This window comes from Peromyscus maniculatus, chromosome 1, assembly GCF_049852395.1.
Source record: "Peromyscus maniculatus bairdii isolate BWxNUB_F1_BW_parent chromosome 1, HU_Pman_BW_mat_3.1, whole genome shotgun sequence".
Lineage (NCBI taxonomy): Eukaryota > Metazoa > Chordata > Mammalia > Rodentia > Cricetidae > Peromyscus > Peromyscus maniculatus.
In genome coordinates, this window is record NC_134852.1 from 133,415,439 (window position 1) to 133,439,928 (window position 24,490).

At 48.3% G+C, this 24,490-nt stretch overlaps 1 protein-coding gene and 1 non-coding gene across 3 annotated transcripts in view; both read left to right on the plus strand.

Moving 5' to 3' along the window:
• Slc5a11 (solute carrier family 5 member 11) overlaps positions 1 to 15,849 on the plus strand; it is a 55,105-nt gene extending 39,256 nt beyond the window's left edge. Inside the window, exons 11-17 of one of the 2 annotated variants that reach the window (XM_042283150.2) lie at positions 1,732 to 1,867; positions 7,865 to 7,972; positions 8,261 to 8,411; positions 10,956 to 11,124; positions 12,917 to 13,132; positions 13,738 to 13,906; positions 15,533 to 15,849. In XM_042283150.2, coding sequence (XP_042139084.1) covers positions 1,732 to 1,867; positions 7,865 to 7,972; positions 8,261 to 8,411; positions 10,956 to 11,124; positions 12,917 to 13,132; positions 13,738 to 13,906; positions 15,533 to 15,735 — 1,152 coding nt within the window. In that variant the 3' untranslated portion in view covers positions 15,736 to 15,849. The remainder of the gene's footprint in view (positions 1 to 1,731; positions 1,868 to 7,864; positions 7,973 to 8,260; positions 8,412 to 10,955; positions 11,125 to 12,916; positions 13,133 to 13,737; positions 13,907 to 15,532) is intronic. The other variant, XM_006980358.4, reaches the window with a different exon arrangement.
• On the plus strand, positions 4,343 to 4,415 carry Trnak-cuu (transfer RNA lysine (anticodon CUU)). The gene has a single exon. It is a non-coding gene; the product is annotated as a tRNA-Lys (tRNA).
• Positions 15,850 to 24,490: the final 8,641 nt, after the last annotated feature.

A 24,490-nucleotide genomic window follows, 5' to 3' on the forward strand; every position in this document is an offset into this window, starting at 1 on the left:
TCAGGGGAGTGGTACAGAGGTGAATAAACCCCATCTCTGGACATCTGTAGCTGAAAGTTTTCCTGTGCCCGCCCAGCTCCTACGGCCTCATGGTCCCGCAGCTGCTCAGACCCAAATGAACACACAGAGGCTTATATGAATTGCGAAGTGTATGGCCTACTGGCTCAGGCTTCTCGCTAGCTAGATCTTACATCTTAAATTAACCCATTTCTATAAATCTACACTTTGCCACGTGGCTCATGGCTTACCGTTATCTTTACATCTTGCTTCTCATGGCTGCAGGTGGCAGCGTCTCCTCTGTTCTTCCTTTCTCCTTCCTCCTCTCTAGTTAGAATGTCCCACCTATCCCTTATTCTGCCTCACCATTGGCCAAACAGCTTTATTTATCAACCAATCAGAGCAACATATTTTCACAGCATACAAAAAGACATTCCTCCATCAGACATCCTTCTTATTAAGGGTGTTGATTGAGTGAAGACTAAATTTAGTAAGGAAAATAATAATTTTAACACAAAAGGACATTTAAAAAAAAGCCCTTCCATGCCTAGAAAGCTAGAGACAAATTATGGCCATTATTATCTATGTGAAATTACTATGTGTTAGATGCTATCCTAAGTATTCCAAATGCTTCTGCTTTACTTTCTCTTCCTTCCTTCCTTCCTTCCTTCCTTCCTTCCTTCCTTCCTTCCTTCCTTCCTTCCTTCCTTCCTTCCCTTCCTTCCTTCCTTCCTTCCTTCCTTCCTTCCTTCCTTCCTTCCTTCCTTCCTTTCTTTCTTTGGTTTTTCGAAACAGAGTTTCTCTGTAGCTTTGTGCCTTTCCTGGAACTCACTCACCGCCCAGCCTGCTTTACTTAATTTCAAAACAAGCCTGGTATTAGCCCCATTTGGTCAATGAGAATACTAAGGCTAGAGGTGATACCCCGTGCTCAGGTTCACTCAGCCAGGCAGTGAGGAGACAGGATTTGAACCCAGGCTGGCTATCTCCACGTCTAAAGTGCATTCTGTAGCCAGAGCTAAATGGAAGGACTCATCCCGCACCATTGGAAGCCCTTTCTCTTTCTCTGCCTCTCTGTTTTCTGAGGTCACTTCATTCTCAGAGAGCCTTACTATGTGATGTCAGGGTGCAGACTGCCAGTCCATGTCACCTCCACAGTTAGCAACCCCACCGGAGGCTCTCCTGGCAGGTCACCTCTTTCCTTTGCCCTTCTAAACATTTCTGCACTTTTATTTATGTCAGTGAATGTTTGCTGGGATGTATGTCTGTGTACCGTGTGTGTACCTGGGTACCTGTAGACATGAGAAGAGGGTATCAGATCGCCAGGGACCAGAGTTACAGATGGTTGTGAGCCAGCAAGTGAGTGCTAGGAACCAACCATGGTTCCTCTAAAAAGAAGCCAGCACTCTTAACCGCTAAGCCATCTCTCCATCCCCTCCGTTGCCTTTTTTTTTTTTTTAAGTAAGTTGTTCTACTGAGAGATTAAACAGGATTGTCTTCAGTTCATGCTTTTACCTAACTCTGATAGCCAAAGAAGTGGATTAATTCTGGAGTGAACTGTAACTGACAGGGTCTGTATATAATAGGGAGGGGACAGTGATGGCCACCCCAGTTGGACCTGGGATAAAGGTGAGGAGAGACGCTTTTGTATAAGCAAAGCAGGCAGACCCAGGCCTCAGTTCCACCAGGGCTACTGCAAACCGTCCTCAGCTTCCAACCCCCTTCACTCTGCTCCAGGTGATTGTTCAGCGGAGCCTGGCTGCCAAGAACCTGTCTCATGCCAAAGGAGGTTCCCTGATGGCAGCGTACCTGAAAGTGCTTCCTCTTTTCCTAATGGTGTTCCCTGGTATGGTCAGCAGAGTCCTCTTTCCAGGTGAGCAGGTTGCTGGGGTCAAAGGTCATCTGTTTGTCCGCAAGTCTCAGGCTCTAGGTAATGTTCTCAATGTGTCACCCACCGTCCCACAAGAGTAGGACTAGAGTCCCGGCCTGGTGACCAGATGGAGGTTTCCCATCCATCTGTTCACTTCATGCTGCTACCCAGCACTGACTCAGCGGACAAGACCCGCTGGTATTCCAAGATGAGGGAGTGGATGCTTACTGGAGTCTTCCACTGTATCTTCAAACCACAGAGTAGTCCAAGGTTCTGTGGTTCCACACACTTATTCCACAAGACAAGTCATGTGTCCATGCTTTAGGGCTCAAGCTCAGTGTTCTGGTAATTTTGGCCTACTGGAACCCCTCCTGTGACAGTAAATATCAGGGGACATAAATAACTCTACAGGAGCATGTACACACACACACATACACACACACACACACACACACACACACACACACACACACACACACACACACGCAGGAGCTTATGTGGCCTAGGCTGGGCTTGAACTTACGATGCTCCCATGTCTGCCTCTCAAATGCTGGGATTACAGGTGTGTACCGCCATGTTTGGCTAGCTTTTTTACTTCCAATGCATTCAAGAGGTTTCTACATATACATAAACAATACTTAGTAAGTGATGTGACTCTGGTGTCAGGAGCTGGTGATCTGCACAGAACAAACCTGTTTCTTCTTTCAACAGTGAGCATTCCTCTGTAAGCACCAAGACCATAAATCAGATCCTCCCAGAAAGCATCCTCTTGTTCCTCATCCCTACAGGTTATACTAGTGGTTCTCAACCTGTGGGTCGTGACCCCACTAGGGTTGCATATCAGATTATGTGACATTATGACTCATAACATTAGCAAAGTTACAGTTATGAAGTAGAAATGAAAGAATTTTATGGTAGTGGTCACCACAACATGAGGAATTGTATTAAAGGGTCACAGTGTTAGGAAGGTTGAGAACCATCGAGTTAAAGATGCAAAGAAAGAGTAGGATGGATGGGTAGCAGTGGCTCACACCTTTAATCCCAGCACTGGGGAGGCAGAGGCAGGTGCATCTCTGTGAATCTGAGGCCAGCCTGGTCTATAGAATGAGTTCCAAGACAGCCAGAACTATATAGAGAAACCTTGTCTCAAACTCTCCTCCCCTCCCCCCCCCAAAAAAAAGAGTATGGTAAGTGACCATTCATTAGCCAGTCCAGTTAGGTCAAAATCATTCAGAATCTTTAAGAATTAAAGGGGAGTTGGGGGAAGGACACTGACCATGGTGTTGAACTCTGAAAGCTTCCTCTCTAGCCCAGATGGGGATCATGGGTCGTGCCTCCATGCAGGGGGCACACAGCTTGGGAAAAGCGTGAGGGGGCAAGATCCGAGATCTTGGCTTCTTGGTGACTTGATGGAAAAGCACATGACTGCTGTAAAGCCTGACAGATAACAACAGATGAGGTTTAAAGGGACCACACTGACTTCATGCCTGCTAAGGGCAAGTCCCTGTGGACAGACAGGTGCAGATGGTGGGCTCTGTTCTAGAGGATAGGCAGGTGCTGATGGTGGGCTCTGTTCTAGAGGACAGACAGGTGCAGATGGTGGGCTCTGTTCTAGAGGACAGGCAGGTGCTGATGGTGGGCTCTGTTCTAGAGGACAGACAGGTGCAGATGGTGGGCTCTGTTCTAGAGGACAGACAGGTGCAGATGGTGGGCTCTGTTCTAGATGACAGGCAGGTGCTGATGGTGGGCTCTGTTCTAGAGGACAGGCAGGTGCTGATGGTGGGCTCTGTTCTAGAGGACAGGCAGGTGCTGATGGTGGGCTCTGTTCTAGACGACAGGCAGGTGCTGATGGTGGGCTCTGTTCTAGAGGACAGGCAGGTGCTGATGGTGGGCTCTGTTCTAGAGGACAGGCAGGTGCTGATGGTGGGCTCTGTTCTAGAGGACAGGCAGGTGCTGATGGTGGGCTCTGTTCTAGAGGACAGGCAGGTGCTGATGGTGGGTTCTGTTCTAGAGGACAGGCAGGTGCTGATGGTGGGTTCTGTTCTAGAGGACAGGCAGGTGCTGATGGTGGGCTCTGTTCTAGAGGACAGGCAGGTGCTGATGGTGGGCTCTGTTCTAGAGGACAGGCAGGTGCTGATGGTGGGCTCTGTTCTAGAGGACAGACAGGTGCTGGTGGTGGGCTCTGTTCTAGAGGACAGGCAGGTGCTGATGGTGGGCTCTGTTCTAGACTGCCTGTGCTTGAGCCTCAGCTCTGCCCCACAGGAGCTGTGCAGCCTTGAATACATCATTTCACCTCTCTTTCCTTTGTTTCCTCATCTGTAGACTGGGTGGGGATGAGTTCTGCATCAAGCGAACTTGTTACATATAAATAGTTGGTTAATTAACAGGTAACAATGTTATTGAATGGTGTGTTAATTATCACAGGGCTGCTGGAGTCAATTAAAACTTAGTTGAAGAGCTGGGCGGTGGTGCACGCTAGCCCGGCTAGCTCAGTCGGTAGAGCATGAGACTCTTAATCTCAGGGTCGTGGGTTCGTGCCCCACGTTGGGCGCCAGATATTGGAGAAATTATTTTGGCCACTCCACGTAGTTAAAAGGATATTTATTTAATGGCGTAACTCACAAATTAAGTAATGGGTAGGTCGCAGGGTCTGGGGAAGGTGTAATGCAGTCCAGCGGTGTTCTCCGGAGCTCTGCACAGTCAATCTGCACCGGTCAGCGTTCCGGCACCGAGAGCGCCCAGAGCGAGCGCTGGCCCATCCAGCTCTCGGGTCCCCAGGTACCTCCCCTCGCCCCGCCTCGTAGGCGTGACAGTTGCCAGAGTCTCAATGGGGGTTGGAACTTCCAGAACCAAGCTGGAATGGCTACCCACTACAGCACGCCTTTAATCCCAGCACTCAGGAGGCAGAGGCAGGTGGATCTCTGTGAGTTCGAGGCTAGCCTGGTCTACAAAGTGAGTTTCAGGAAAGGTGCAAAGCTACACAGAGAACCCTGTCTCGAAAAAAACCAAAACCAAACCAAACCAAACCAAAAAAACCAAACAAACAAACAAAAAACTTAGTTGAACCAATTAATTTCGCCAAGGTGAACAAGCTTTCTCTCTCTCTCTCTCTCTCTCTCTCTCTGCACATGTGTGTGCAGGCATGCATGTGTGTGTGTGTGCGTGTGTGTGTGTGCAGGCATGCATGTGTGTGTGTGTGTGTGTGTGTGTGTGTGTGTGTGTGTGTGTATGTGTGCAGCAATGGCTGATCTCTAGCACTCTCTACCTTACTTTTTGAAGTGATCTTACTGACCCTGGAGCTCACTGATTCAGTCGGACCAGGGGGACACTGAACCCCAGGGATCTGCCTGTCTCCATCTCCTCGGCTCTTGGATTACAGACCTGCACTGTGCTCAGCTTCATGTGGGTGCTGGGCACCTGAACTCAGTCCTCATGCTCATGAAGCAAGCACTTTCCCAACAGGCCACTTGCCTGGCCCCGAACATACTCTAGGAAGAACACTGCGTTCTTCTGAACGTGTAAACTTTGCCCCAGTCAGGTGTCCCGTGCTTGAAGGCTGCATTCTTAGCAGGAAAAACCCTTTGTAGTTAATGGTTAAATGTCCGTGAGAGGACTCTGCTCCTTCTCAGCCTGCATGGAGAAGGGGAGCTTCCCCAGAACAGAGTGAGGCACACAGGTTTAAACTTCAGCAATGGGAGGCTTCTGGGCTCCAGCAGTGAGAATGTTGAGTATTTTCTTATCTGCTGGTTTCCTCAAAAGCCCTTGATTTTTCTGAGGGGTGGGATGTGTATGTATGTGGCACATGGGTGTCTATGTTTTTGCCTGTGTGTAGGCACACGGACATATGTGTGCATGTACATGTGGTGGCCAGAAGATGATATTGAGTGTCTTCCTCAGTTGCTATCTTATTTTAGTAAAGACGGGGCCTCTCAGTGAACCTGGAGCTCACTGATTGGCTAGGATGGCTGGCCAGTGTGCTCCAGGGATCCTCCTGTCTGCTTTCCTACCCCGGGCTCCTATGCTGGCATTACCAGTGTGCCCCACGGTGCCAAGCTTTTCACATGGGTGCTGGGAGCTCAACTCTGGTTCCCAAGCTTGTTCAGCAAGCATCTGACTGACTGAGCCATCTCCTCAGCCCAGTCTTAACCCCTTCTGAGGGACACACCCCCAATGACCTCAGGACCTCCTACTAAGCTCCGCCTCTTAAAGGGTCCACCACCTCCCAAGATTGCCACACTAAAGACCAAAACGCCCAACACATGAACCCAAACCACACCCTAGAAACAGCAGAGGTGCACTGTGGAGATGAGCCAGAGAACCAGAATGGGTGGGCGACTTCACACTGGAGAGACCAGAGAACCAGTATGGGTGGGCGACTTCACACTGGAGAGACCAGAGAACTGCTGGGGAGAGGAAAGAACTGAAAAAGATGCAGAAAGAAGGGGCTGGAGAGGTGGTTCCTACGAAGATCTTAATGCATTTCCAGAGGACCTGAGTTCAGTTCCCAGCTCCCAGGCTGGGCAACTCACAACTGCCTGTTGTAACTCCAGCTCCAGGGCACCCAATGCCCCTTTCTGGCCTCTGTGGACACTTGCATTCACTAACACAAGCCCCCACACAGACACATACATGGACATATAATTTGAAAATACAGTATTTTTTCTAAGAGAGAAAAGATCCTCAGGTTTTGAAACTCATGGTGCGCTTGAATCTAACATGAGCAGTGGGCGGCACCAGAACCCTAGAACAGCTGCGGGAGGCAGGAGGGGAGGGGTTTGAAAGACTGACAGGGCCGGCGTGCAGCTCAGTAGCAGTAGACAGGGTGCCCAGTGTGCACAGAGCCCTGAGTTCTGGATCCAATGCCAAGAAGAAAAAAGTTAAGCATTTTTTTAAAAAGTATCATGGAGGGACTTCACTGTAGATATGAATCACTGTCCCCCAAAGCAGCTGAGAAGATGAATTCTGAGGTAGGACTCTACCCATGACTGGCCATTAGGTATCACAGCTCTCTTTGAGGTCCAATGAGAATGGTGATGTGTTTTTACTATGTCATGTATGATCACACTTGGGTGCTGAAGTTTTAATGTGCATTATCTCAGCCAATTGTCATACTCTTTTTTCCCATTAACATTATCATTATTATTATTATTATTATTATTATTAGTAGTAGTAGTAGTAGTAGGTTTTTCAAGACAGGGTTTCTCTGTGTAGCTCTGGCTGTCCTGGAACTTGCTCTGTAGACCAGGCTGGCCTCAAACTCACAGAGAGAGATCTGCCTGCCTCTGCCTCCCGAGTGCTGGGATTAAAGGCGTGCACCACCACCGCCTGGTGCCATTGACCTATTTTTAATTGTTATTTGTGTGTGTGTGTGTGTCTGTGTGTGTGTGTGTGTGTGTCTGTGCACACATAGGCATGCAAGTGTGCCATGTCATCTGTGTGAGGTCAGAGGGCAACTTGCAGGAGTCAGTTCTCTCCTTCTATAATATTGCTCATTAGGATTGAACTAAGGTCATCGGGCTTGCTGGCCCTTCATTTACTTCTGAACTGTGTGTATGTGGGGGGCGGAGTGGGGGCAAATGTGTGTGTGTGTGTGTGTGTGTGCACATGTATCATGGAATTCATGCAGAGGTCAGAGACAACACAGGGGCTTTGGTTCTCTCCTTCCACTACATGGGATCTGGGGATCAGATTGTCAGCCTTGTCAGCACTGACCAAAACATCTTGCCAGCCCCGTCGTTCTAACCTTATGGAACAGTTCCTTAGCAGTGCGGTTTCAGACAGTAGTCATGCTAATGTTACGAGGTAGTTATGTCATCACCCCAGTTCTACAGATGGGCAGCAGGAGCTCAGAAAGCTGAAGGAGTTGAGGCTCTTTTCTATTTCTCTCAGCTATAAGCTCATAGACCCTTCTTTTGGTGCCGGCCTGGTTCTGGCACAACTGCAGCCAGGCCCGGGCTCAGGGCCTGTCTGCCTCACTCTGGGCTTACATTTCCTCCATAGATCAAGTGGCCTGTGCTCATCCCGACATCTGCCAGCAGGTCTGTAGCAATCCCTCTGGCTGTTCAGACATCGCATATCCTAAACTTGTGCTGGAACTTTTGCCCACAGGTAATGTCCCCTCACCCCTATACTTAGTCTCCTGGACCACCTAGAAAAGAGGACAGTGCCTGGGTGCTGATCTGAGAGGTAGGGACAAGATGTAAGAGCTATGGGCACCCCAAAGGCCAGAATTTGGGAGGTTCACAAAGTCTTGTCTTATTACCCCACCAGAGGGGCTACCTCAGAGCTGGACCATCGGGATCAGCTAGCTTTAGGCCTGGAGTGACAGGGACACAAGAGAAGGCAGATGCTGTCAGGAGAAAACCCAAGGCCTATAGACCTCCCTTCTGCCCCCAGGACTCCGTGGGCTCATGATGGCTGTGATGGTGGCGGCTCTCATGTCCTCCCTCACCTCCATCTTTAACAGCGCCAGCACCATCTTCACCATGGACCTGTGGACCCACATCCGGCCACGGGCATCTGAAAGGGAGCTCATGATTGTGGGCAGGTAAGGCCATAGAGAGTAGGACTCTGGGAAGTGAAAAGCCCAGACACCTAGCAAGGAGGGAATTGAGCTCCCAGACAGGCAAAGCCAATGTGCCCAAGCTTGCTCAGCCTCTGCTGTTGACAACGAGGAGCAGGCTCTCTGCATGAGTTAGTCACTCATTCAAGAGAGGTCCTGTGAACACCTGCTGTGTTCCGGGACTTAAAACAGTACTTTAGAGCCGGGCGGTGGTGGCGCACGCCTTTAATCCCAGCACTCGGGAGGCAGAGGCAGGCGGATCTCTGTGAGTTCAAGGCCAGCCTGGGCTACCAAGTGAGTTCCAGGAAAGGCGCAAAGCTACACAGAAAAACCCTGTCTTGAAAAACCAAAAAAAAAAAAAAAAAAGAAAAAAGAAAAAAAAAGAAGTGCGTCTGTTGGCATGGTGCTGGAAGGGGGGGAAGGAGAAGACAAGCAGGCAATTAAAGCCCTGATGAGTGTTCCAACTGGGAATCAGGAGACCTAGACATTCAGATGGGAAGCACCAGTCTGGGTTGGGATCTGGGGGATGGTAGGAGGTAGCTGGGTAAGATGGGGGTGGGGGGGCAGGTTTCTGGAGTGTGGGGGACTGATTTCTATTCCAAGACTCCTGCAAAGTCCTGAAGTCTAGTAGGAGAGCAGAAATGAGCATCATGAAAATAGACACAAAAAAGCTGCTTCTTGGGGCCCTGTCAGTCAAAAAGATGCATGTAGAGGGATGTCTCAGCCATCGTCCAGGGAAAGAGTGCTTAGACATGACCCTCAATGTTAACCCACTGAAGGAAAGGTAGATGCGCTGCACTTGGCCACTTGAGAAGACACCATTAAAGAGATCTAAAGATGCGCCACAGATTGGAAAAAAATATTTGCAGCCCACATTACATACTGAAGAATGCGTAGTCTAGAAAATGTAAAGAACTCTTGGGACATAATGTGACCAACCACCAAAACAGCGGAATGGACATTTCACCAATGAAGATGTAGAAATGGCTGTAAGCCTGTGACAAGATGCTCAGCATCATTTATTACATGAGGTACCGCTTCACCCCACTAGAATGCCAGTAACAGCCAGACACAGTGGTGCATGCCTATCACCCCAGCGCTTGGGAAGCTGATGCAGGAAGACCTTGAGTGTGAATCCAGCCTGGACCACACAGCAGGTTCTAGGCCAGTCTAAGATACATAGTGAGGCCCTGTTTCAAAAAAAAAAAAAATTGTTTTAAATAAAAAGAGACAAGAAAGTGGAGAGACTAGAAATCCTATACAGTACAGATGGGACCATGAATGATTCTCTTTAAAAACCAGTCCTACAGTTCCTCAAAATGTTAGGCATAAACTTACTAGATGATTCGACAGTTTGCACTCTGAGAAATGAGAACATATGTCCAAAGACCCGGATACAGATGTTTATACAAGTCGTTTACAGTTGCAAAGAAGGGGGCAGAAATTCTGTCATCAGCTGATGGAAGACAAGCAATGGGAAGAAACGGTGTGTTCATGATACAGCACTTTTCAGAAGCGATGAAATGGTCCGGTGAGCTGGCTCAGCTGGTGAGGGTGTTTACTACCAAGTTCGATGACCTGAGTTTGATTCCCAGGCACCACCTGGTGGAAGAAGAGAACCCATAAGTTCTCTGACCTCCACGTGAGGGCCATCCACCCTGAATGCCCCCTACAAAGTAAGATTTTTTTTTTTTTTTTTTTTTTTTTTGCCTCTGCCTCCTGAGTGTTGGGATTAAAGAGTGTGCCACCAATGCCTGGCTCAAAATAAGAATTTTAAAGATTTATTTACTGTGTATGACTGTTTGGTCTGCATGTATGTCTGTGCACCATGTGTGTGCCTGGTGCCCTTGGAGGCCAGAAGAGGGCATTGGATCCCCTGGAACTGTAGGTACAGACAGTTGTGAACTGCCATGTGGGAGCTGGAACTTGAACCCAGGTCCTCTGGAAAAGCAGCCAGTGTTTTAACCACCAAGCCATCTCCCCAGCCCCAATAATTTTTTTTTTTTAAATCAATGAAATATCCTGGTGAGTTAGCACATGCATGTAATCCCAGCTCTTGGGAGGCAGAGGCAGGAGGATCATATATTCAAAGTCAGCCTGAGCTACACAGACAGTCCCTGTCTCAGAAAAGGAAGGGAGTATGAAATATGGATATGTATTACCCCTTCTATGGACCTCAGAGACCAATATGCAGCTGAGTCAGCAGCTGAAGGTCACATTCTGTATGGCAGAGAGCATTTGTAGGGAGCTCCAGGAAAGGTGAACACAGAGGCGGCAAGCACATTGGTGACTACTCAGAGGCAGCAGGAATAAACTGTAAATGCTGGGAGGAAACATTTCGGCATGATGGGTGTGCTCAATGTCAATGGTCCTTTGGGTTGCACGACTCTGCAGATTCAGTGAAGGATTCTGGATCGTATACTTAGGACTGATGGGTCTCATGTAACTTACAGCTCAGTGAAACCGCACAATAAAGGGAGGAAAGCAGGTGTTCAGAGGAGACAGTTGTGTTGCCCTCTCTCCTCACAGGGTGTTTGTGCTTGTGCTGGTGCTGGTCTCCATCCTCTGGATCCCTGTGGTGCAGGCCAGCCAGGGAGGCCAGCTTTTCATCTACATCCAATCCATCAGCTCTTACCTACAGCCGCCAGTGGCTGTGGTCTTCATTATGGGATGTTTCTGGAAGCGTACCAATGAAAAGGTAAATCGGGATCGGCAACACAATACCCAGGTGCTGCCAATGAACACTGGGAGAAATGGTGGGAAATGGTCTGGCAGGGATCTGCCTGTGTGGGCTAGACTCTAGTGTTACTAGGGAGAATGAGCTCTGTGTGGGAACACACAGGAAGGGGCCATCAGGCTTTTGAAAAGATGTGATGGGCATTCTCAGATGTTTCTGTGTTAAAACATCCTGGCAAAAAAGCAACTTAGAGGAGAAAGAGTCTACATGAGCTTGCAATTCCAGGTCACAGTCCATTACTATGGTACAGTCAAGGTAGCAAGCACTTGAAGCAGGCAGTCACATCACATCCAGTCAAGAGTAGGAAGTGTCTGAGGGTTTCTACTGGTGTGAAGAGACACCACGACCACAGCAACTCTTGTAAAGGAAAACATTTCATTGGGAACTGGCTTACAGTTCAGAGGTTTAGTCAATTGTCATCATGGTGGGAAGCATGGTGGCATGCAGGCAGACATGGTGCTGGAGAGGTAGCTGAGAGTTCTATATCCGAATCTGCAGGCAGCAGGAAGAGACTGTGAGACACTGGGCCTGGCTTGAGCATCTGAGACCTCAAAGCCTGCCCCCAGTGACACACTTCCTCCAACGATGGCACACTTACTCCAACAAGGCTACACCTCCCAATAGTGCCACTCCCTATGAGCCTATGGGGCCATTTTCATTCAAACCACCACAAAGAAGATGATGTACACATGCTGAGTGTCCAGCTAGCCCCCTTCTCTAATACAGCCCTGGGCCCCAGACCAGGAAATGTGCTGCACTTTTGAGATGAGTCTTCCTACCTCAAGACAATCCTACAGACAGACCCACAGACAAACCTGGTCAAGACAGTTCCTCACTGAGCTTCCTTTCTCAAGTGATTCTAAGTTCTGTCAGGTTGACAAAACTACCACACTCAGGTTGACCTCAAACCCACAATCTTCCTGAGTATGGGTGTTACAGGTTTTAAACCACCATACTTGGCTTCATGACACACTCTTGCCAGTAATAGAGAAGCCAAGTTAGAAAGGAGTGAGTGTGTCATATGTAATCAGTTCCTTATAGTTGGGCATCTGCATCTGTGAGTTCAACCAGATTCAACCAACAGCGGAATAAAAATATTTGAAAGAAAAAAAGTTGTGTCCCTACTGAGCAAGTACAGACATTTTTTTTCTGATGTTAACCTCTAAATAAATGGTTCTCAACCTATGGGTGATGACCCCTTTGGGAGTCAAATGACCCTTTCACAGGGGTTGCCCAAGACCATCAGAAAACAGATATTTACATTAAAATTCATAACAATAGCAAAATAGTTATGAAGTAGCAATGAAATGAAATAATGAAATGAAAATAATTTTATGGTCACCACAACATGAGGAATTGTATTAAAGGGTCACAGTATTAGGAAGGTTGAGAACTACTGCTCTAAATAATATAGTGCACTGACTATTTACATAATATTCACATTGCACTGGGTATTATATGAAAATTATATGTATCTAAAGACTATTTAAATTATGTAAGTGGATACACATAGGCCACATGCAAACACTATGCCATTCTATACAAGGGACTTGAGCAGCTGTGGACTTGATTATCTATGGGTCCTGACCCTTTAGGATACCAAAGGCTGACTATATTTGTAGAAGATGAACAGGTATATAGCTCCACATCTTTGCAATATAGTGAGCATCATAAGAAAGACAAGCTCTTGAAATGGCTTCTTGAAGTTTTGGTGCCCTTGGCGTCCCTAAGATGGCTTTACTCTGGTTTGCAGGGTGCCTTCTCAGGTCTGATCTTGGGCCTGCTGCTAGGATTGGTCAGGCTGGTCCTGGACTTTATCTACGTGCAGCCTCGGTGTGACCAGCCCGATGAGCGCCCAGCTGTGGTGAAGGATGTCCACTATCTCTACTTCTCCATGATTCTGTCTTCTGCCACCCTCATCACTGTGATCACCGTGAGCTGGTTCACAGAAAAACCCTCCAAAGAGATGGTACATTTGGGTTGATAGGCACAGCCTCTGAGACACACCAAAAGTGACAGAATGGGGACTCCGGGCTTGAGCAAGATAATTGAATGTTTAGAAAGTCCAGAGTGGGGCTTTGGGGACATGTCGATGCAGAATTCAGAGAAGACCATTAGACTCCATTTCTCATTTCTGCTTCAATTCTCAGGCCAAGGAGTTCCTAGGGCTGTGCCCCCTACCTTTTTTTTTTTTTTTTTTTTTTAAGCTGCCATTAAGTAAAGCCATAAGCAGTCCTGATCCTGGTTCTTAGCAGCTCCAATCAGCTCAGGTGCAACCTTGTTCTTGAACCAGAAGAAAGGCTGAGCTGAAGGGCCAGTCTATGGCTCACACAGTACCCTAGGGCTAGGACAGTCAGATACCAAAGAGAGGAGGGCTATCGGAGGACAGGGGAGCAAGAAAGAGGTACAACCATTGGTTCTGAGGAGTGGAGGGAATTGAAGCTGCTTGGAGGAGAAGGCACACCATGGGCAGTCCGTGTCCAACATGAAGGCTGAGGTGGATGCTGGGTTGGGGGAAGGGAGGAAAAAAAATGGCAGCTTCCATCTGAATCTCACGTTGCCTCTGCTTCTCAGGTCAGCCGCCTGACTTGGTTTACTCGTCATGAGCCTGTGGTCCAAAAGGACCCAGTGCCACTGGAAAACCCCCTGACTACAAACCTTCCTCAGAATGGGACTACAGAGGCCACCAGCACCAGCATCCAGTTGGAGACAATTCAAGAAAATAAGAGCAAAACCCATAGCCGTGAGTTGCCTCTGGTCTTGGTTATAGTAGAGCTTAGGAACCATTATGCGTTCAGGGGAGATTATGTCAGAATTTCAGCATCCCCTGGCTCTGATGCCTGGCCTTCCCCACCCACCAGAGGGGACTCCCCAGAGACACAAGAACAGCAAACCCAGAGCCTACCAAGACTTCATGCAAACCTACACCATAGGCTGGAGACTACAGTAATCTTCAAATCACTTCTTTCAGTTTAGCTCACTTATAAAATGTGAGTTAACATTTTAAAATGTGGAGATTTCACATGAGATCCTAAATTTCCATCTCTTGAACAATGGGAAAATCTGGCAACACCAGGCTTCCATGTTGACATGGCAAAGTTATCTCCATGGTATGAAGATTCAGGTTATCATTTAAAAAAAATATCATGGATACTAACCTATGTCAACTCAAGGTAAGAAACTCCACTGACATTTTTTTCTTGAACTTTTCTTTTTTTTTCTTCCAATGCTAGGGATTGAACCAAGGGCCTTATACATGCTCGGCCACTCAGCCTAGCAAACAGGAAACTCCAGGTCATAGATTTTCTTTGCAGAGGTGAAGACATTGTCATCATTTTCTATGTTGTAAACAGATTTCCCCTCACTCAGGTGTAAGCTTCTGGGTATGCAGCCTGAGCTCCACAGAGAGAAATAGCATTGCCCAAAAGTGCCCCAAGTCCTTCTTCCTCTCTGAAGGAAGGCATTGTGATACAGAGAGGAACAGAGCTGGGTCCTAAGCCCATCTCGGCCACTATGTACCTGCCATGTGGCTTTGCTAAAGTTAGTGTGAGCCTTGATTTCTTCATCGGAAGACAGTGATAATCTTCTAGACTTCAGGTATTAGTGGATTTAATTGTTCCTCAGTGCCTGAGAGAATCTGATCCCAGGACCACAGGGGTCCTCAGATCTGTAGATGTTCAAGCCCCTTGTATGAAACAGCAAAGCAAGGGCTGGGAAGACAGCGGTCAGTAAAGTGCTTGCCTTGAGAGCATCAAGATCTGAATTTGATGCCCAGAACTCATGTTTAAAAAAAAAAAAAACACCAAACTACAGGGTCACAGTGGCATGTGCACCTGGAAGGTGGAGCCAGGCACCCCCACCCCAAAAATCACTGGGGCTCATCTGCCAGTCAACCTAACATACTTGCTGAGTTCCAGGCCAGTGAAAAGGTATCTCAAAAAAAAAAAAAAATAAATAAATAAAAATAAAGGAACCCAACTCCAGAAGAATGACATACAAGGTTGTCCTCTGGCTCACGTGCAGGCAATACATCTACACTCACACACATGTGCACCCACAAATGCCGCAGCATTTGCATATGCCATGTGTATATCCTGTGTACTTGAACTCATCTCTAAACACCCCATACAAGGTCAGTGCTGTGGAAGTTACGCTGTATTGTTTAGGCACGGATGATGAACAAGTCTGTACTCCTCTGAATTCTCCTGCTCATGTTTGGTTAAACCTCCAAACACGGGAGGCTGACGATGCCTTCCAGCAGAAGAACATGGATTCCATATCTCAGTGCATGAACACATGTTGTCAATCCTCTTCTTCCTCCTGAGGACAGGCAGCTCAGTGTGACCTTCCTTTGCTGGGTTCTTTCTAGAGGATGTGTCCCCCAAACAGTCCAAGGTGCTGAAGGCTATGCTGTGGCTCTGTGGAATGGAAAAGGACAAAGAGGAGGCCCCAAGCAAAGCAGAACCTGTGATAATTTCCTTGGAGGAGAATCCCCTGGTAAAAACCGTGCTGGACGTCAACTGCCTTGTGTGTATCAGCTGCGCCATCTTCCTCTGGGGCTACTTTGCCTAACGCGGGGGAGTCCGGGGAATCCAAGCTCTCTGTGTGTTTTCAGTGCCTTGTTATTTTTTTTTTAACAATAGAAAACAAAATGATAATAAAGCCTGTGTTTGTTTACCATAAAGCTTCAGAGGTATCGATGACCAGCCCATCGGCGTTTTCTTCTTGAAAGGAATGGCTGGCCCTGGAGTTTTTCTCGCTGTGGTACTTATCCTGCTTAGAGTTTGTGGGAAACACACCTGTGTGCAGTGCCCTGAAACCTCGGGCACTAACACTCAGGGGCTGCGTGGTGGCACATGTCTGTAATCCCAGCCCTTTCTGAATTAGGATTCCAAGTTTGAGGTCAGTTTGGGCTACATAGCAAGACTCTGTCTCAAACAAGAAACAAAACAAAAACGAAAAACACCTGAACAGTGGTGCACATCTGTAATCCCAGCACCTGGGAGGTAGAGGCAAGAGGAACAGGAGTTTAGGGTCAAGGCCAGCCTGCCTGGGCTACATGAAACCCTGCCTCAAAATTAAAAAAAAAAAAAAAAAAAGAAAGAAAAGGGAAAAAAATGAGGTAACTGTGTACACTTCTTGAATTTTACCTACTGACTGGAGAGATGTCTCAGAAGTTAGGAGCTCTTTGCTGCTCCTGCAGAGGACCAGATTGGTTCCCAGGATCCCCCAGTAACTCCAGCTCTAGGGATCCAACACCTTCATGTGGCCACTCCAATGCATTTGCATGTATGTGCGCGCACGCACACACGGACACACGGACACACGGGGACACGGACACACACACGGATACACACGGACACACACATGTACAAAAATAGAAAAAAAAATCTTTCTCAAACATTCTGGCTTGAAAAGTTGGCTTCTTAATTCCACAGGAAGAGCCTTGACACCAGACAGCCGGAAAGATCCATCTGCATGAAGCCTCTGGTTGGGGGCCAGGAATGTCCAGGACCTTGTTCTGTGTGGGGCCTCTCCTGCAGCTCCTCTCTTCTGGGCTCTGATGGAATGATTCAGATTGGTATTTGCTGTGTACAGGACAGCTAAGGGCAATGCCACCTCTGAGGTATCCCTGGACACAAGCTGTCCAGACCTAATATAGAGACGATGGGTGGAGCTACTTACAGGCCCCACCCAACTCTCCTGAGACTCTAATTTCCAGGGATTTCAAAGGAAAACAGGAGTCACTTGGCCACCTACTCAGTGAGTTTCTAGGTGATAGCCATGGCGACAGGGACCAGCTGGTCCAATGGGAGTTATTAGTCAGTGCGTACCTTTAACACTAATCCAAACAACAGTCATGGTCTGGACAAAAGGCTCCCTAAGCCGTCCCAGAAGTGGGGGAGCTTATTGCTTACACAATTCCTAGCCAGACCCATAAAGCTGGATCCTGGCAAGAGCCCAAGATGACTTGGGAGGCAAAAGGACTCAAGGGTTAAGTCCACAGAAAAGAGTCAGTCTTCCTCTCCAGGAGCCAAAGGAGGGAATGGGGGGCACAAGGACTTCCACCAGAGTCCTGTACTCACTGCAGTCCTGACCCCAGAGACCTCTACTGCCTCTGGTTGGAGTCAAAATAAGTTTCCTGGGGATGGGGGGGGGTGCAGTTATCACAGCTGTCACATGTCTCTCCTGAATGGCTGTCACCAGGCTGCTGACAGGCCACCGCACCTCTCTTTTGCCCACTGTGCTGCCTCAGGCAGAGGGCAAGTCTGGTTGACCAGGACTCCTTCCAGTTTCAGTTCTTATCACTCTCCCTTGGTAGTCTAAGCAGAGCCACACTCCCACTCTCCTCTCTGTATCTACTGTAGGTGGTGTGAGGGGCCTCAGGAGGGTGATCAGATATTGAGTAAATAGGTCTTTGACCCCACCCTTATCTCAGCAGCCTCAACTATCCCTTGTCAGGGGAGTTCCCGCGGAGTTATGCAGCTGGCTTGATTCCCAAGTGTTAGCACCTAGCTTTAATCTGCCTTTTCTGACGGCTACCTTTTGTCTCTGGTACCTTCCGTCTGAAATATATAAATCTTGTCTGAGAGTTTCCTAAGAATGCAACACCTATGTAGAACTCGATTCGGGGAGGACTGGCAAACTGAGATGTCTCCTGAGAATTTGCATTTGGCATTGTCTCTTTGGGGAGCTTAGATAAGAGGTGTTGGTATATGGAAATTGATTTGCTAAAGGTGTGAACTGTATGACAATAAAAAGGCCCTTTGCGCCGGGCGGTGGTGGTGCATGCCTTTAATCCCAGCACTCAGGAGGCAGAGGCAGGTGGATTTCTGTGAGTTCGAGGCCAGCCTGGTCTACAAAGCGAGTTCCAAGAAAGGCAAAGCTACACAGAGAAACCCTGTCTGGGGGAGGGGGAGCCCTTTGCTAAGTGAGTGAGTCAGTCTGCCAGAGGCTGATCCCTCTGCAGCTGGAAAAAAGCTAAAAATTATCCTTAGATTGTCTTTGTGTCTTCTTTCCATGGACCTGCATAAACCCATATTCAATACAACAACCCCTTCTTTCTCTTCTACCTAAATCCTACTCTAGGATTTAGACATGGACAGACATCACTTCTAGAAAGCCTTCCTTACTCAGCACCCTCCCATGGCTTGTACATTTGAAATATACCAAGGGCTTGGGAAGAGAGCTCAGTCAGCAGAGCACTTCTGTAGAAACACGAGGACCTGAGATCACAGTCCTGGCACCCACCTTAAAAGCCAGGTGTGCATCTATAATCGCAATATGTCTGCTACAGAGGCAGACAGGAGGATCCTTGGGGCTTGGTAACCAACCTGCCTAGTCCAGTCAATGAGTTTCAGGTTCAGTGAGAGACTATATCTCAAAACATGAGATGGAAAAGCAATTGAAGAAGACACCTGATATTGGCCTCTGGATGGACATCTACATACATGAGCAGTCATCACACACACACCACACACCACACACACACACACACACACACACACACACACACACACACACACACACAGATATTTAACTGCTCAAATGCAGTGAACATTGCTTGAAGGCAGAGGGTGTCATACTGATGTCTGGAATAGCGTCTGCTGGGTGAATGGGTGGCAACCTCAAGAACACACATGTAACCTGGCTCCATCCCTTCTAGCTACCACCTATCACCTTTAGCCAGCCTGTCTTCTCACTCCTGCCCAGGTCCCTTGTACCATGGAACACGTGGTGGTGACATTGTGTTGTCCAAAATATTGTGCACCCTAATAAACGTATCTGGGGTCAGAGAACAGAACGGCCACTAGATACTGAGGCCAGAAAATGGTGGCACACACGCCTTTAATTCTATCACTTGGGAGGCAGAGCTCCATCCGAATCTCTGTGAGTTTAAAAACACACTGGAAACAGTCAGACGTGGTGACTCACACCTTTAATCCCAGGAAGTGATGACTGGAAGCAGAAAGGTATATAAGGCGTGAGGACCAGGAACTAGAGCCTGGTTAGCTCTAGCTGAGATCCATTTGGATGAGGACTCAAAGGCTTTTAGTCTGAGGAAATAAGACCAGCTGAGGCATTGGTGAGGTGAGGAAGCTGTAGCTTGTTCTGCTTCTCTGATCTTGCAGCATTCACCCCATACCTGGCCTCAGATTTGTTTTTATTAATAAGACCTATTAAGGTTCGTGCTACTGTGCCTGCCCCAGTGTAGTAACCTGTAGTCAGCGCTCATGGAGGGGACCTTCCAAGTCCTTCATTATAACTGGGCTGCTCTTAGTCACCTCTCAAGTCTGGGGAGGGCTCAGAATCAGCCAGATCATGCTACTTGCGCCTCCTGAGAAAAGTGCCCAACTGTCCACTCCCTGCTGTCCTTAATGTGGGCCAATGTCAGCACCAGTTCTAAAGGGTCTCCCCATCCAGTCTCACCTCCACCTAGGTCTGTTTCTTCTACAACATAGGCTTGTGGAGATGTAAAATACAAACCTTCTCTCCCCAGCTCTCCACCGCACTCTCCTTGGGAAGTTGATAAAGTCCGGGTACAGGCCCTCCATGCCCAGCTCCTCCTGCCCTCACCAGCCTCCTCCCTTGCCTTTTGCTGCCTCAGCCACAGCCTCACCCTTTTCTACCCCTTTTCCTTAGCACGTTGCTGTTGTTTCTGAGATAGGGTCCCACTGTGTGGCTCTGACTCCCCTGGAACTCGCTTTGTAGCCCCGGCTGGCCTTGAACTCAGATTCACTTGCCTCTGCTTCTCAAGCCTAGCACTTTTTAAAGATTTTTAAAAATATATGTGAATGTTTTGCCTCACGTACATGTGTACCACCTGCGCAAGCCCAAGAGGGGCTCAGAACCCCTCAACCACAAACTGGAGTTCCAAATGGTTGTCAGCAGTCACGTGAGCACTGGGAACCCAACCCTGGTCCTCTGCAAGAGCAGCAAACGCTTACTCTAGCCCCTCCTTCTGCTCTGGTTTTACTTCCTGATTCTATCTTCCTCTGACCTCACCCCCCATTGACTCCATCTCTGTCACCCATTGTCTTACCACCTACCTCTCAGTGATTCCTCCTCCGGTTGATTCCATCTCCCACTCTGGTCTCATCTCCCAACTCTAGCTCTACCTGCCACTCTAGCCTCATCTCCCTAGGTCCACCTCACAGCCATCCCTCCTCACGGGCCACCCACTTGAGCTGTTTTCTATTGTATATAGTTGTTGTACTTATTGTATATAGTGTTTCTTATAACTTTTTCTAATTTTTTTTGTTTTAGACAAGAAAGGGGAAGTGTGGTGATATGTTGTGACCCCCAATATTGTGCAATGTGGTGATATTGTGTTCCCCCAAAATATTGTGCACCCTAATAAACTTATCTGGGGTCAGAGACAGAATAGCCACTAGATACAAAGCCTAGAAAATGGTGGCACTCACACCTTTAATCCTAGCATTTCAGAGGTAGAAATCCCTTTGGATCTCTGTGAGTTCAAGGCCACATTAAAAACAACCATGCATGGTGACACATGCCTTTAATCCCAGAAAGAGAGCCCTTAATCCTAAGGAGTGATGGTAGAAAGGAAAGATATATAAGGCGTGAAGACCAGAAACAAGAAGCATTTGGCTGGTTAAGCTTCAGGCTTTCGAGCAGCAGTTCAGCTGAGAGCCAATGGGATGAGGACTCAGAAGCTTCTAGTCCGAGGAAACAAGATCAGCTGAGAAGTTGACCAGGTGAGGTTAGCTGTGGCTTGTTCTGTCTCTCTGATCTTCCAGTGTTCACTCCAATAACTGGCCTCAGGTTATTAATAAGAACTTTTAAGATTCCTGCTACAATGCAACCTAATAAAGAGGGTCTCCAAGTGGTGAGAACGTGGCTGGCTTCTTTTTGCTTTTCTGATCTTCCAGCTTTTTACCTCAATATCTGGCTCTGGGTTTTTATTAATAAGACTGAATAGTAATTCATCTACATTTTTCTTTCTTTCTTTTTCTTTCTTTCTTTCTTTCTTTCTTTCTTTCTTTCTTTCTTTCTTTCTTTCTTTCTTTCTTTCTTTCTTTCTTTCTTTCTTTTCTTTCTTTCTTTCTCTCTCTCTCTCTCTCTTTCTTTCTCTCTCTCTCTTTCCTTCCTTCCTTTCTTTCTTCCTTTCTTTCTCTTTCTTTTCTCTTTCTCTCTCCCCTCCCTTCCTTTCTCTCTCTTTCTCTTTCTTACTCTTTCTTCCTTCCTTCTCTCTCTCTCTCTCTCTCTCTCTCTCTCTCTCTCTCTCTCTCTCTCTCTCTCTCTCCTCACTCAAGTGCAGTTTGTGTACAAGGAATGAACGTAGATTCAGGTAGAAAGGATGGAAACAAGCTTGATGAAGCACTCCCCTTCTCAAATGCAGCCTCGTGTGTCATTCGTGGTGACCTTTAATATACCGGTGGATGGATGGATGTTCAGTGGTCCTTTTCTGCCTTGTTCCCTTCCTTTGCATGTGGGAAGAACCTGTGACTTGCATGTCAATCCCAGACTATGGCAATGGCCATGGGATGTCACCGCTATGTCTTATGTGTAATGATTAGATTGTACATGACTGTCTGGGCTGAGGAGACAGCTTCGTTCAGATAGTGCTTGACCTGAGTTTGAGCCCCAGAACCTGAATAAAAATTCTGGGGAGGTGAGACAAGCAGATCCCTGGGGCTCACAGGCCAGCCAAGCCAGCCCAGCCTATGCAGAGAGCTTCAGGCCAATGTGGGACCTCGTCTTAATAAACAGGTGGACTGCTCCTGAGGAATGTCAGTTGTTTTTTGGTCTTCATGTCCACACTCACCTGCACACACACACACACACACCTGAACACTCACCTGCACACACACATACACACACACACACACACACACACCTGAACACTCACCTGCACACACACACCTGAACACTCACCTGCACGCACACACACCTGCTCACCTGCACACAAACACACACATCTGAACCCTCACCTGCACACACAAACACACTCACCTGCACACACACATGAACACACTAAGTGATGACAAAAAGCCTGCTGGGCTGGGGAGACAGCCAGCAGTTAGGAGCGCCTGTGCTTGTAGCAGGTCCAGTTTGGGGTCTCAGAACGCACATGGTGGCTCACATCGGAACTCCGGTTCCAGGGGACCCAATACCGTCTTCTGACCTCTGTGGGCATCAGGCACACATGTGGCAACACAACACTCACACTCATAAAATAAATACATCTGAATTAAAGACAGTCTCATTAGCTGACTCACTATGGAGACTCCTTGGCTTGCTGGATGAAGCAGCCACTGAGCCAACGCAAAACAAGTCGAGGAGCCGGGCGGTGGTGGCGCACGCCTTTGATCCCAGCACTCGGGAGGCAGAGGCAGGGGGATCTCTGTGAGTTTGAGGCCAGCCTAGTCTCCAAAGCGAGTTCCAGGAAAGGCGCAAAGCTACACAGAGAAGCCCTGTCTCAAAAAACCAAAAAACAAAAACAAAAACAAAAACAAAAACCAAAACACACACACACACACACACACACACACACACACACACACACACACACAAAACAAACAAACAAAAAACAAGTTGAGGAACTGTAGCTGCTTCCAGGAGCTGCCACCTCCAAATGAGGGCCAGAAGGAAGTCAGGGCCTCAGACCTGTGGCCACAAACACAAAGAAATGAAGTCTGACAACCGGCCTGGGGTGGGTAATCTTCCTTCCCCAGTACCGCCTCCCGATGAAATCACAGCACTACAGGACCCTTCGCTGCAGCCTTGTGAGACCCCGAGCAGAGGTCCCAGCTGAGCTTTGCCTAGCCCTGACCCCAGGAGCTGGGAGGTATGTGGTAACTGTCAGAGAGCCATCACTGACAGGTGTGAGGTGTGAAGGGGCCCGGTGGAGCGATGGTGAGTGGAAGGAAGTGCAGGGGACTGATGGCTGTGTGGGGTGGACAGGCCACGGCCTGCTGATGGGAAGCCCTCAGTTTCTCCAGACTAGTGAGTAGGAGGCATTTGGTTGGCTGGAACAAGAACCAACCCAGCAAACTTTATGCAAAACACAAACAAAATAAATAAAGCTATGTACTGTGAGGACATAGCACAAAACAACCCCAAGGGCATGTGGAGACTCTTGGAATCCCCCTTCAGCTTTTCTACCTGCCTCCCAGTACAATTACAGATTCCTTCCTTCACAGGCCGGATTTCTCTGGCATGCATGGTAACCACTAAGTGTTACCTAGAGAGCCTAAGCACTGTGCCAGGAGAGATGGCCCTGCCTTCTGGATAAGGGGCTCGTGAATGTTCACAGCTGTGCACAGCCACACTGGCCGGGGAGGTACACTCACTGGAGTGTGGGCAGTTGGTACTGTGTGGCTGCCCAGGGCCAGTGGCTTCGCCCTGCCGGCCCATTCCTCCTCCTTCCTAGCTCCACCACCGTTCCACAATGAAAGTGGAAGGCACTGGTCTAGACGCTAGTGAAGACTGGGAGCCTGAGAGCCCGTGTGGACTCTGGTGTGATGGGATGAAGCAGCAGAATCTGCAACAGGGTGGAGGGAGTCTCTACAGCGTGGAGGGAAGGCTGAAGGCAGACCACAGACAAGCAACCAGAGGAAGCTTTGTCTCAACACCTTCAAATGAGCTCACACTGCAGGGTAGAGCCCCAAGAAGAGGGATCCATTCCCACCAGGGAACCAGTTCTAGGGAGCAGATCACCTCTGACATTTGGTGGCCTTCACTGAGTGGGATCAAGAGCAGGCTCCTTCCAGAAGGCCGAGTGGGCATTGGAGAGTGGGCAGAGGAATGGATCCATGACCCTGGTGTTATGTGTGGCCATAGAGCATTCTGAGCACACAGGCCAAGCTCTTGAGAAACTGGAAAAAGGAGGGAAACCATCTGAAAGGCAGATTCCAGAAGCGTAGTTTGGGAGACCGTCGTTTTTCTGAACTGCCAGAGATGCTACCACGTATTAAGACAAGGCTTCTTCTGGACAGACAGGGGTAAGCACTCTGCTATGTGTAGTGCCATGAAAGGGCACAAGCAACTCCCTCTGCAGCTGCAGGAGGCATTGCAAGTCCTTATAGAGAAGGAAAGAAAGCCAGGTGCCATGCTTGGTTCCGCATCTGGGGAGCCTTGGGTGTGATTCCGAAGCCTGAGTGCTGAGCCGCTGGGTGCCATTGGGTGCCAGGCCCTCGGTGAGGATGGATGGTAGCTTCAGGTTTGTTTGTTTGTTTGTTTTGACATACGTGGAGTCAAACGTTCATATTTTTCTGAGGACTGGGCAGCCAAGACTTAAGACAGGGTACCATAAGCAGGTGTGGCATGTGAGTGTGGCATGTTGTAGAACCGTGGACACCAG